The 13,766-nt window shown below is 36.3% G+C and overlaps 1 protein-coding gene across 1 annotated transcript in view; it reads left to right on the top strand.

The window, feature by feature from the left end:
* LOC144980268 (exonuclease mut-7 homolog) overlaps positions 1–13,766 on the top strand; it is a 45,988-nt gene that overhangs the window by 756 nt on the left and 31,466 nt on the right. The window contains exons 1-6 of the mRNA XM_078927901.1: positions 1–251; positions 1,732–1,785; positions 3,894–4,033; positions 4,470–4,567; positions 10,389–10,462; positions 12,309–12,347. The exon at positions 1–251 is cut by the window's left edge and continues 756 nt beyond it. Coding sequence (XP_078784027.1) covers positions 1–251; positions 1,732–1,785; positions 3,894–4,033; positions 4,470–4,567; positions 10,389–10,462; positions 12,309–12,347 — 656 coding nt within the window. The remainder of the gene's footprint in view (positions 252–1,731; positions 1,786–3,893; positions 4,034–4,469; positions 4,568–10,388; positions 10,463–12,308; positions 12,348–13,766) is intronic.

Raw genomic sequence — 13,766 nt, forward strand, 5'->3', positions numbered from 1 at the left:
AGACTACGACTTTATCGTTTCAGATATTATTACAATTTGAGCGATGGGTACGAAGTAGTCAAAATATTCATGCTGGAGACGAAGAGAAATTTCTAACCCATGATTTTCGAGTTCAAGTGTTTTATGCAACGACAGGCAGGCACATTGCATATTTTAACTCTGCAGTCGAAGCTTTTCACCTCTGTCATCCAGGAAACGAATATTTCTTACCCCTTGCAACAGCTCTTCTTCTCAGGGACAAATTGCCAGAGGTTGGAGAATTATTTTTTTGATATTGGCAAAGTCTCTGTAAAATGATATAAGGGAAGGACTTCCGTAGTTTCAAAGCACACTAAAGGCTAAAGGGATTTTAAAAGATTATCTGTAGGACAATTTGTTGAGTCGGTTGATGTTTACGACTCCGACCAACGCCATTATTACTGACTGTTTCCCATCATCAGTTTCGATATATTGCAAGTAATGAATTTTTTTTCATCAGGTTATGATATCTTGAGTTAGGGAAGAGAGGGGTTCAGGACGAAGTCTTCCCCCTATAATAAAAAACCATCTTCTCTTTATGCATGCTGTGAAACTACGGAAATCCTCCCAAAATATTATCCATTACAACAATGATGTATAGCCCCATGATAATTCTGTTATCAATTCTTAAATGGCTGGATAGATTTTTTTTCTTTCATTACATCTTTAGCTGTACTGTAACTGTAACAGTAACAGTAAATGCCAATCAAAAAAAAAAAAAAGAAAGATTTCGGGATTTAAAAAATAACAAGCACCCGAATGCAAGGTTAAGTTGTTTCCTACGCTGTGGTTTTCTGGTGCAGGAAATGAGTTCAGTCAGACTTTTCCATTCACGGTGATTTGATCTTTAGCTTTTCGGTGCCAGTTTGAGTTATCGCCACTGATGTATCGTTGGATGTCACTTTTCCAGTATATTCTTGGTACTAATTGTGATAATTCTCCAGTTCCTATCATCTCTGTGTCATTCATTAGTTTATTCGACTATTTCCTGTTATTCTTGTTACAATTACAAGTCCCACCCATTTTCATTTGGTTTATATGTTCCACTCTGGCACCTGTGATTACAATTTTCACACAACAGTGAAAAGGTCAAAATTTGTCCAAAAAAAAGAAATTGAGCTTTTATCTAGCACAATGTCCACTAAACGTGCTCAAAGCCGCTTTACAAGAGGTCCCTGGCCAACAGCAACACTTAACTTTTAGGACTGGATCGGAAGGTCCCGGGGCCGAGCCTCGCTCGGCGCATAGTTGAGTCCTTGGAAAAGGTTCTTTACTCACATTCTCTCACCGTACTCTATACTTACTATACTCAGGTGTAAAATGAGTACCTGGCCGTTAACAGCTTTGTCCCTGTCTGAAAAAATAGTAATATCGTCTAACAGACGTCATGTCTTGTTCTACATATTACATGTTGCTGTTGGTCAGGGACCCTTTGTCAAGTGTTTTGAGCACGTTTAGTTGATATTGCGCTATATAAAAGCTGAAGTTTTGGGGTTTTTTTGTTCGCGATAGAAACTGGGATAAACTCCATGGACCAAATGCCTTGAAGGGCTTTAAAAAAAAAAATTCAATGTATTATTGCTTTTTTTTTTTTTTAAATTCAATGTACTATTGCCTATTAAAAAAACAAAAACCTAATGTAATATTGCCTTTTTTTTCGTTGTTAAAATTCAGTTTTAATATTGCTTATTTTTTTTCTTTTTATGTCTTCAGGCAGCTCAAGTTGTATCCAGGCTTAGTCTTCAGTCCCATTTCTCTCGAGAACAGGTTTGACTTTTGATTTTTATATTTTTAGCCTGCTGTCAATAGGAATTGATGTTGATTATACTGAAATGGCGGTTTAAAAATTTTTTTTTTAAAAATCACAATTTTGCAAGCTAAAAACAACAAAATTTGCAAAAAAAACATTGTCAAAATTTGCGATTAATTTTCCTAAAAACCCATAATTAGTTCATGAAAGAGAAAGGTATTTGTTTGTTTTTAAGGGTTTCACAGCGCTTGCAACAAATGTAAGGTCATATCAGCACCAGTAAAAAGGAGGAAAATGAGATAGTAAGAAAAAGAAACTACTCTTGATTAATTATCTTTCACATTCTACACGAGCTATCAAATTAAATGAAAAAAAAAATCGTCTTTTTCTTCACCTTTTTTCTTTTTTCTTTGCAAAAACTCTCGACAATTTGCAAAAAATATTTTTAAATTGCAGAATTTGCAGTCGCAATGCAAATCAGTGATATTTTGCGGCTGCAAGCGATGCAAAATACTTCCATGCCAGATTATATCAGTACTGTGAAATGGGGTGACTAAGACCAGGCCCAAAATGTACCCCTCAGATTGAAAGATATGAAACAATTACGGTAAAATGTACATTGTTTGATAAAATTGAGCTTTTATACAGCGCAATATCCACTAAATGTACTCAAAGCACTTTACAAGGAATCCCTGGACAACAGCAACAGTTAACATGTAGGACGGGACATGACGCCTGTTTGTAGGCAATATTACAATTTCTTTTGGACAGATACAACGCTGTTTATAGCCAGGTACTCATTTTACACCTGAGTGTGGTGAGAGAATGTGAGTAAAGAGCCTTCTCCAAGGACTCAACTATGCGCCGAGCAAGGCTGGAACCCAGGACATTCCGATCCGAAAGAGAGTGTCATACCACTAGATCACATAGCCGTTTGATAGATTTCACCCTTCCCCACACTTAAGAAAAAGAACATCAGACAGGCTATTTCAGTGTCAAGATAGATCAGGGGCTGCCTTAGCCACTTAAAAAATTTCTTTATATATGATAATATATCTTATGTGCATATCTGATTACATCACAACATACATACATCTATTCATTTATATCCATAGATACCCATGAAAATTTGAGAAGGGTGTGATGATTGTTTTTTTTTTTTAGTAAGTTTGTTTTCCCTCATCATCATCATAGCTTGTCGCTCCAACACTGAACCCACTCCACAGCATCTGTGGAGCAGACTCTTACTTCATGGTCAGTGCATCTGGGCCCATCCTGGCATTCTCTAAGGATGTGCTCCACCGTCTGCTGTGGGCATCCACATGTACACAAGCTAGTCGTAGCCAGCCCCCATTTTTTCATGCTTCCAGCTGTTCTCCCAATTTTTGCCCATGTTCTGTTCTGTTTTTTGTTTTTGTTTTAAAGAAGTATGTTGGAAAACAGAGATAGGGGGATAGGAGACACAGTATTTATTTCCCTGAAAGCACTGACTTTTAATTCATTTTGACAAAAAGACTTGGCAATTGTTTAAAAAAAAATTTAGTACCAGAGTGGCTGGCAACTAAACAGTTAATAAAAGATTACAATAAAAATGCTTATAGGAAGAAAAACAGATACCCGCAAATGAAGAATATTGTCGTAATACAGATAATTGTGCAATACTAAGGATAATAATGTCTGACTCTTATTGCAGCTTTAACTCATTCGAGGTCATTTGTCTTTGTTTTCTTAAGTTATTCACAAATAAGTTTTGACTAAAAAAAAGTGTAGCACAATATCCACTCAAGCACATGGAAAGGGGTCCCTGGCCAACAGCAACACTTAACATGGTGCCTGTTAAGCGATATAATCATTTTTTAATGACAGAGACAATGCTGTTAACAGTCAGGTATTCATTTTACACCTGAGTACGGTGAGAGAATATGAGTAAAGAGCCTTTTTCCAAGGACTCAGCTATTCGCTAAGTGAGGCTCGACCCAGGACTTTCCGATTTGAAAGCGAGTGTGTTGCCACAAGACCACATAGCCGCCACACTGCTTTAAACTAATAATTTCATTTTTATTCTCTCAGCTTGAATAATGTACTCCTCATTCATTATGTTTTGAATGCCTTTTTTCTTTCTCAGATTCTTGTGCCTCTCCTTTTGACTGACCGAGTCAACTTGTTAGAGTCGTACATCAAGGGAGACAACCAGCAACAGATGTTGATTCTAAATCTGCTGGATTACCTATGTGCCAGGAACACAGACATTGTTTCATTTGCACAGTGAGCTTTTTGAATAAATGGAGAAAAATAAGATTTTGATCATTTAAAAAATTTATTTTTATATTTATTTTTTAAAAGCCAGCCAAATTATCTAATAATCCTTTTAACCACCACGATCTAGTAGTTATTTGCTTACTTATTATCATGTCTGTTTAACAGGTCTGTACAAAAAATTTCCTTTGGATGAATAAAGTATTATTATTATTATTATTATTATTATTATTATTATTATTATTATTATTATTATTATTATTATTATTATTATTATTATTATTATTATTGTTATTATTATTGTTATTATTAATTAGTAAAATTAGATTCGTTGGATTTAAGTTTAATGTGTCAGATTTAAATTTGGGGCAACGGAATTACTTTCATTCTCTATTGAAATTCAATTAAATCATCTTCCATCAATGGATTTTTTATTTCATTTCAGATCATCAGGGCTGAAAAACATCAAAGCTGGAAAGCTGAGCAAGAAAGTCCTCAGTAAATTTGCAATGCGGTTGATAAAGATGTTTGACATTCCACCAGGTATATGTTATGAAGAATTGCCTGCCAAATTGAGAGTTTAAAAAAAAGACTAAAGGAGCTTTTATATAGCGCAATATCCACTAAATGTGCTCAAAGCGCTTTACACGGGGTCCCTTGGCCACCAACAACGTTTAACATTTAGGAAGGGACATGACGTCTGTTAGGCGATGTTACAATTTTTTCAGACAGAGAAAACGCTGTTATCGGCCAGGTACTCATTTTACACCTGAGTATGGTGAGAGAATGTGAGTAAAGAGCCTTCTCCAAGGACTCAACTATGCGCCGAGCGAGGCTCAAACCCAGGACCTTCCGATCTGAAAGCGAGTGTCATACAACAAGACCACATAGCCACACAACTAAAAATCAAAGGTGGCAATTACCTTCTATTTATGCTGTCGAAATTTTTATCAGATGTCCATTTTGTCCTATTTTTTGTTTTTTTATTTTTTTTTAAGGTTTGAATTGTGAGGCTATGCAGTCTCGTGGTATGACACTTTAACTTCGGATTGGAAGGTCCTGGGTTTGTGTCCCGAGCGTCGCTTAGTTGAATCCTTGGAAAAGGCTCTATACTCAGATTCTCCCAACTGTACTTAGGTGTAAAATGAGTACCTGGCCGTTAACAGCGTTGTCTCTGTCCGAACAAAATTGTAATATTGCCTAACAGGCATCATGTCTCGTCCTACATGTTAAGTGTTGCTGTTGGCTAGGGACCCTGTGTAAAGTGCTTTGAGTATATTTAGTGAATATTGCGTTATGTTTTTAAAAAACCCAAAAAACCAGAAAGCTCCAGCTCCAAGACATGATCCCCCCCTGTCTTGGAAGAAAATGTTTTGTCCTTTTTACAAAGCAATAAACAAAAATGAATAGAACAGCTTCAAAAAAGAACAAAATACCTCGGGCTCAAAATCCTTCTTCAGCCAACAACAAAAAACAATAATAATAATAATAATACATGACATTTATAACGCGCATTTTCATCACTGGGTGATGCTCAATGCGCGAAACAATAATACAGTGACATTATTATACAAATGAAACATTATACAAACTACATCAACATAATATTATCATTATACAACAATGTAATAACTAAACATAAAGTCATTAATACAAGATATGTTATAATACATCCACATGCTATGTCAAATACGGAAATAATATAAAATAATGATATAATAACATAAACTAAATTAACATTCATATTGGGGTCAAATTACAAAGATGCATTAATCAAGATGTGTTTTAACAAAGAGATGGTGTTTTAACTTTGATTTAAATATTGATAAGGACTGCGCTTCTCTTATTCTTTTAGGAAGAGAGTTCCAGATGGAAGGTCCGACGTGACTGAACGATCTGCCGCCGTAAAATTTATATTTATATTTATTTGTAACAGTTAATTTTGTAGAATCTAGTGCAGAACGTAGACTCCTCGTTGGCTTATATGTTTCTAAAAATTCAGTAATATACAATGGTGCTTGATCATTAAGGCACTTATAGCACAATACTGCTAGTTTGAATTCGATTCTCACTTTAACTGGTAACCAATGCAGCTCATACAAAAGTGGCAACGAGTAGGATGTTATCTTCTTTCTTAAAATCAATTTAGCAGCCGCATTCTGGATACTTTGAAGGCGTGATATTTTATCGTTGCTTACATTCGAGATTAACGAATTACAGTAATCTATTTTAGATAGTATGAAAGATGTTATTAGTTTGCATGTTACTTCTCTTGTTAGGAAAGGTCTAACTGAAGCAATTCTTTTTAATCCTATTGTCAAACTTCTACATAGAGAATCAAACTGTGCCTGCATAGTCATATGTTGATCTAACATTACCCCGAGGTTTTTCACACACGTTGAGAGGTTAATTGTGCACCCATTTATATTTAAAGTAAACTTCAGAAAATCATCTTTCAAAACACTTTTTCTACCACACACCATCACCTCTGTCTTTTCATTATTCAGCTTTAACTTGTTAATTTCCATCCAGCATTTAACATCTCTAATACAGTCTTCAACACGGGTAATCAATGATGGGATATTACTAGGGATATCGCTTACATAGATCTGAGTGTCATCAGCATAGAAATGATACATTAATTTATTTTTAACAAAAATATCCGAAAGAGGTTGAGTATAAAGAGTAAAAATAACAGGACCAAGGACAGACCCCTGCGGAACGCCGTAATTTAGAGGAAATGTTTCTGATACTGCGCCATCGATCAGAACCGACTGAGATCTTGATGTTAGGTATGATTTAAACCAACTAAGCGCAGTGTCTCTTATTCCAAAAGTAATTTCTAATCGTTTAATAAGTATCTCGTGATCAATGGTGTCAAATGCAGCCGAAAGGTCCAACATAGTCAATAAACAGACATGATTTTTGTCAATACTATTAAGAATATCAGTGCATACTTTTAAAAGGGCAGTTTCAGTGCTATGATGTGATTTATAGGCAGATTGGAAATTTTCACTTAAATTATTTAGATGGATATGATACAAAAGTCTTTTTAACACAATGCGTTCAAGCACTTTGGATAGATATGGAACGTTGGAGACAGGTCTGTAATTTTTCAGTTCGTTTACATTTAGATCGGACTTCTTTAATAGTGGTTTAACAATGGCACGTTTAAACGAGTCGGGGACACTACCTGAGACCAACGAATTATTTATAAGTTCAGTTATTGTTGGTAACAGTTCTTCAATACAAGCCTTAAGAATACTAGTTGGGATGGGGTCTACTAAGTCACAATATTTTGATGGGCTATCTAAAATGGCTGACTTCACTTCATCCTCAGTGGCTGGATCGAAAACATGTAGTGGCGTTCCATGGAATGGTCCAAAGCTCGGTGACGATGATGATGATGTATTGTCTAAGTTTTCCCTAATGGATTTTATCTTGCCGTGGAAATAGTTGGCAAAATTTTGAGCTAGGTCGGTGTTATTTCTAGACGCTGGAAGGGGTGTGGATTTCTTACTGCCAAGAAGGTCGTTTGCGGTGGAAAACAGTTCTTTGCAAGATGTAATGCTTTGAAATTTTTCGTTGTAGTGGGCCTTTTTTGCGCATGTGATGGCGTTATAAAGAGCCGACTTAGCTGCTTTGTATATATCCTTAAATACCGTTAGGCCACTCTTTCGCCATTTCCTTTCAGCCTGTCTCTTTTTCCTCTTTAATTCCTTTATCTCGGAATTGAACCATCGCGAATGTGGTCGATTCGATACGACCCGACGTTGTGGCGGTGCCTCACGGTCAATAATAGATCGCAATACTTTGTTGAAGTCGTTTATATTTTTAACCTCATTTATGACGTCACGAATGCTATCTTGTAAACCACTGATATCAATTTGTCTATAATTCCTTGTTGTTATGTTTCGTTTCGGGAGATCAACTTTCTTTAATGCGATATCCACAAATAAAACTTTGTGATCGGATATCGCTAGGTCAACAACTTCGGTCTTTCTTATTCTATTACTTGACACAGGGGAGATGACCCAATCAATTATGTTGCCGGCCTGGTGTGTTGTCTCGGTGATGTGCTGGTGTAAATCGTTGTCGTGTAGGATTTTCTTGATTTTGGTGACTGTCGGAGAAGTGGAATTAAAATGTATGTTGAAATCTCCAATAAAAATATATGGTGAACGTTTAAGGTTGAAGTCTAAGATATCATTTTGAAATTCAGCTACAAACTTAGTATTGGATGTATTCGGCGGTCGATAGATAGTAATGATGGAGAAAGTGGCAGAGTCGGATTGGAAGGAAAGGCATGCAGATTCGTAGTTTTCTCTTGTAAGAGGAGTGAAAGTGGTGTTGGTGATAGCAAGACTATAAATAAAGGCAATACCACCCCCTTTTCTCCCAGGTCGTGGTAGCGATTTCCAGGTATGCGTATTGGGACAGGCGGTGGTAATGTAGTGGTCATCCTGTTTATCCTGAAGCCAGGTTTCCGTAATGCACAATATATCAATATGACGATCTATAATTAGGTCATGGATCTCGTGACATTTGTTTTTTATGGATCTTGCGTTTATGTGGACGAGACAGAGGGGTGGCCTGTTGTTGATGATGGTTAAAAGATTGCGCGGTCTTTTTGACGCTTTTTTAAATTTCGCTGTATGTCTACGTGCGTTTGAGTAAACAGGAATGTTATAAGACGGGCTGAGTTCTTTTTTAGTGATTTCGGTTAGTGGTGGTGATGGTGATGATGATGATGGTAACGACATAGGTGAGGGAATAGTGGTAAGAGGGCGCTTGTTGTTGAGTTGGTCCTGTTGGTACTGTTGGCGGTGATGGTGTGGATGGTAGTGGTGGTGGTGGTGGTGTGTGTGTCGATACATGGTGTGGATAGCGTTGGTGATGGTAGTGACGACGGGAGTGGTTGACTTGGTGAATGGGATTTCTTCTTCTTCTTACCTCCCCTGGTTCCCCTCTTGTATTTCTTCACAAAATTATCACAAGCACATTTTGGGTTTCTGATGCCTAGCTTTGAAATGTGTGTGATTAGTGCATTAGAAATAATGGTCCTATGGTGCGATATTGTATCAATGCACAGTAACTGAGCTTTGGTGTATTTTATAAAACAGTTTGTATTCATAGGGTGTTGGAGAAATAGCGATCCGTGTAGCGGATGTGGTTTTTCTCGGCGAGGGTTGGTGAGTTGCTGTCAGTTTGAATGATATCACGCGGCGTCATTGTTATGTATACTCGTATGATGAGGTGGTTGGGGGAGGGGGGGGGGGGGTTGCAAGTTTGGTTATCACAATAAATCTGGATACGTTTAAATAGCTAACACGATGTTATCCACAATGAAAAAGAATTTATATTATTATAACTTCCAAAATCAAGTCCAAAATTTCGTAGAAATATTTTCAATCAATGCAGCAACATATCACATAACTGTACACTAATTTATAGAACTGAAGTCACATTATAAACAACACAAAAAGAACAATTTTACAGAGCAGGAGTAAATGCAGCCTGTCGGCGCAGAACACACCATAATAATACCATAATCGACGACAGAGATATCTCTCCATATGTCTGAAGTCTGTCTGGAATTTAGTAATGTATTTATGTCTTTATTGTTTATTGTTGTTGGCTGAAGAAGGGTTTTGAGCCCAAAACGTTGCGTGTTTGGTATTTTGTTCTTTTTTAAAGCTGTTATATCCATTTTTGTTTGTTGCTTTTTCCAGTCAACAGCTTCTAGCAGCTTAGTATCACTTTGTCCTTTATACGAAATGCACTTGCTGACATAATGAGGATCAAGATGAAAATGAAAAAAAAATAATATTAACTTTTACATAGCATCAAACATGCTCAAAGCTCATGATAGGGTTTAGCTATCTTGATGCCTCTAAGGCGTTGTTACATCAATTAATGTTTGCATTAACTATATATATATATATATATATATATATATATATATATATATATATATATAATGTTTGCATTAACTATATATACATATATATATATATATATATATATATATATATATATATATAATGTTTGCATTAACTATATATACATATATATAATATATATATATATATATATATATATATATATATATATATATATATATATATATATATATATATATATATATATATATATATATATATATATATATATATATATATATATATATAGTTAATGCAAACATTAATTGATGTAACAACGCCTTAGAGGCATCAAGATAGCTAAACCCTATCATGAGTTTTGAGCATGTTTGATGCTATGTAAAAGTTAATATTATTTTTATTGTCTTGTAATCAATGAAATCATTATGGTTTTTCCTTTTTCTTTTCCCTTTCTTCTTCAGAACTGTGTCCAAATATTTCTGAAAATAGAGCAATGAGCACCGTTCGCTTTCTTCTATACAAGCACTATGTGGAGGTAATCCGGTTTTTTTTTTTCTTCTAAATAATTAGGAAAACAATGACAGCATTAGCACAAAACATTCAAAAGAATCACTTCATACAAGTGACTGAAACGAAAGAGTAATAATGGAGAGGCTTTGGTGGGAACAACAATACAGACAATCAACATTTCGAGTACAAACCCTTATCAGCACAATAAGAAACATTGAATAACGTTGAATAAACGTTCAAAACAAACGATGGTGTTTGTGTTTATGGACGGAGCAGAGATTTGCATTGTTGACCGTACAGTCTTGAATCTTGGTTTAAGTTTTGTTCAACTCTGTGCCGAATATTGCCTTTTGGGTAAAAATTGTGAGATTATACAAAACTTGATGTATAATTTTAGACATTATTGAACAAGCTACATTCGGTATTCTCAATGGTTTCCCAGTGCATAAAGGCCAACCGTCCTGATGACATTGGGACTGTCCTGATTTGGCAATAGGAGACAAATTTAAAGAAAGAAGAAAAAAATAATTGGACTGTTTATGTGTATGGGAAATGACCGTTTCCTGTCCCAGGATTATTCCTTTTTAACTAGTATATTAAAGCAAGGAACAGAAAAAGCTTTAGATCTAGATTATATTATATTATATTATATTATATTATATATATTATATTATATTATATTATATTATATTATATTATATTATATTATATTATATTATATTATAGTACAAACCGTTTATAGTTTTTGTTTCGTGACAAAAATGTGGAAGTTATGCTATTGATTTATATCAGAATTTCATAATTTAGGCTTTGGAATAAATTTTCATCACCAATAGGATTCAATAGTCTGATGTCACGTCCGCCCAGCAACGAGCAGCTTGGTTCTAAACAAAGAAAATCGGTACTTTTTATTCTTCATGCTGGCTAGAACTTTTTCACATGTCATGTGATCAGAATGTATAAAAGTCAAAACATGATCAGATTTATAATGTTTTTCTCCTCTGGATACACTTTTATGCTCGTCGGAGAAGTATCTCAGAAGGGCGTCCACCATTGTTCCGATAGTTTAGAACCAGTTACTATGTGTCATTACGAGGGAAGTGATGTCACGACTGTTGAAGTCTATTTCATTCAAAGATAATCCCTGACTGAATGGGTGTTGGGGTCCTGATAGCTCAATCGGTAGGGCATTCGCTTCACAGGCAAAGGGACTGAGATCGATCCCAGGTAGCAGTCGAGATTTTTTACTTACCTCCCCTGTCCACCCAGCAGTGATTGGATGGCTGGGTCTGTTAGATCTGGTGGAAAGTATTTTTCGATAGACTAACATCCTACCCAAAGGGTAGCAAGCAATTGCTATTGTCCGTTTCACACTATAGAAACCTTGATAAACTCCGGCTCCATGGGTCTGATAGCTCTAAAGCTCTACTTTTTTTTTTATAAAGGGGTTTAGTGCAGTAGTATTATAATTTAAGTACTAACCGTAGTCCTTCAAAGCCATCTGGCCGAAGGAGTCGGAGTTTATTCTAGTTTCTATATAGTGTGAAACTTACAATAGCAAATGCTTACTACCTTTTAGATAGTACACTCTGTCTGTCACCAAGTACTTTCCACCAGATCTAACAGCCCTGATACCCAATCACTATTGGGTGGGCAGAGGGGGGTCGGAAAAAAATCTCAACTTCACCCAGGGTCGATCTTGGTCTTTTTGCGTATGAAGTGAGTGCTCTATCAACTAAGCTATCGGGGCCCCCAGGAGGGGTAGATCGTTTTGAAGAGGAAGAATTGTAATTTTTTAAACCCCTTTCTCCCCCCCCCCCCCCCCATCCCCTCCCTTTCTCTCTATTTCATTCTTTCCATCCATTCACAAGAAATCAATGACAGCCGAATGTTGGGATGACATGGTTGAGGTAGGTCTATTTAAAAAAAAAAAAGAAATCTTTACTATTTTTTGTGTTTGACCTGGTCTGTGAACAGAATTTTTCTTTTTGTTTACCCTATAAGGAGGCTGTGCATTTCTTTTTGGGTCACTTCTTGTGAGTTATTTCCCACTTGTTCGTCTATAAACTATCCAATGATTATCATCGTCATCATCATCATCATGTACAGTCTTTGCTTCATACCCAAAAGGACTGGTTGGGGTTCCTGACCTCCCATAGTGGGCAGGGAGGTAGGCTGTGTCTTCTATCCCCCTGTGTCTGTTTTCCAACATGCGTTCTGTCTTTGTCTTGGAATGAGATTACTTTGTTTTGTCCTGGCCCTGGCCGGATACCCTGGCTGGGAGGGAAACAGTCAAATGTATAGTTAGTTTTAGGAGATGATATTTTTTTCCATGTAAATCATCTCTCTGTTATGCACAGTATTATGTTTTGTTTATGTATTATAAATGATTTGTAAACATTTGAGTGTATTCCTCTTAGTAGGGACCTGTGCTTGTGTCTGGATGAGACTTTTAGGTGATCTCAAACTAAGTACATTGATAGTGATAGTGTGCTCTTGGAATCTACACCTGTTTCCTATTTGAACCAATTCCCCTTTGTCTGCCTTATCCCTGGATGCTTTAATTGTAATCTAGAACTTTTTACTATCCCATTTTCTTTCTTTTTACTGGAGCTGATATGACCTTAATGTGTTGCAAGCGCCGTAAAACCCTTTAAAAACAAAAAACAAAACTTACCCAAAAGGTACCGAGTTCGATCACTCGCCACTGCGTTGTGTGGCCTTGAGCAAGTCACCTCCCCCTATCTCAATTTTGCGGCGCTGCACTATGGCTGATGCCTGGGTTATTCCAGTCTTCCCTTGGAATAGACCCTAGAGACAAATTTCCCCTATGGGATGAATAGAGGGAATTTCATTTATTATATGTTTTTATAATAAAAAAACACCAAAGTGAATGTCCAGTTTGTTCGAGATTTCCTTGTTGCCAATACTGTGATAACAGAGGAATTGAGACATATTTGATATTTCCTTGATTTTGAGATTTGTATGTTCGAGATTTGTGTGTTGCACTGTAGGTTTGTTGATATTTTCTTCCTTATTTGCGGCAATGTGGTCTGGTGGTATGACACTCGCTTTCGGATCGGAAGGTCCTGAGTTCTAGCCTTGCTCGGCACATAGTTGAGTCCTTGGAAAATGCTCTTCACTCACATTCTCTCACTGTACTCAGGTGTAAAATGAGTACCTGGCCGTTAACAGTGTGGTCTCTGCTTGAAAAAACTGTAATGTCGCATGTTGCTGTTTGTCAGGGACCCCTTGTAAAGTGCTTTGAGCACATTAAGTGAATCTTGCGCTATATAAAAGCTCAAGTATTCTGGTGCTGAGATGACCTG

Source organism: Berghia stephanieae, chromosome 9 (genome assembly GCF_034508935.2).
Source record: "Berghia stephanieae isolate SIO BIC M18660-M18661 chromosome 9, UCSD_Bste_1.3, whole genome shotgun sequence".
In the NCBI taxonomy this organism is placed as follows: domain Eukaryota; kingdom Metazoa; phylum Mollusca; class Gastropoda; order Nudibranchia; family Aeolidiidae; genus Berghia; species Berghia stephanieae.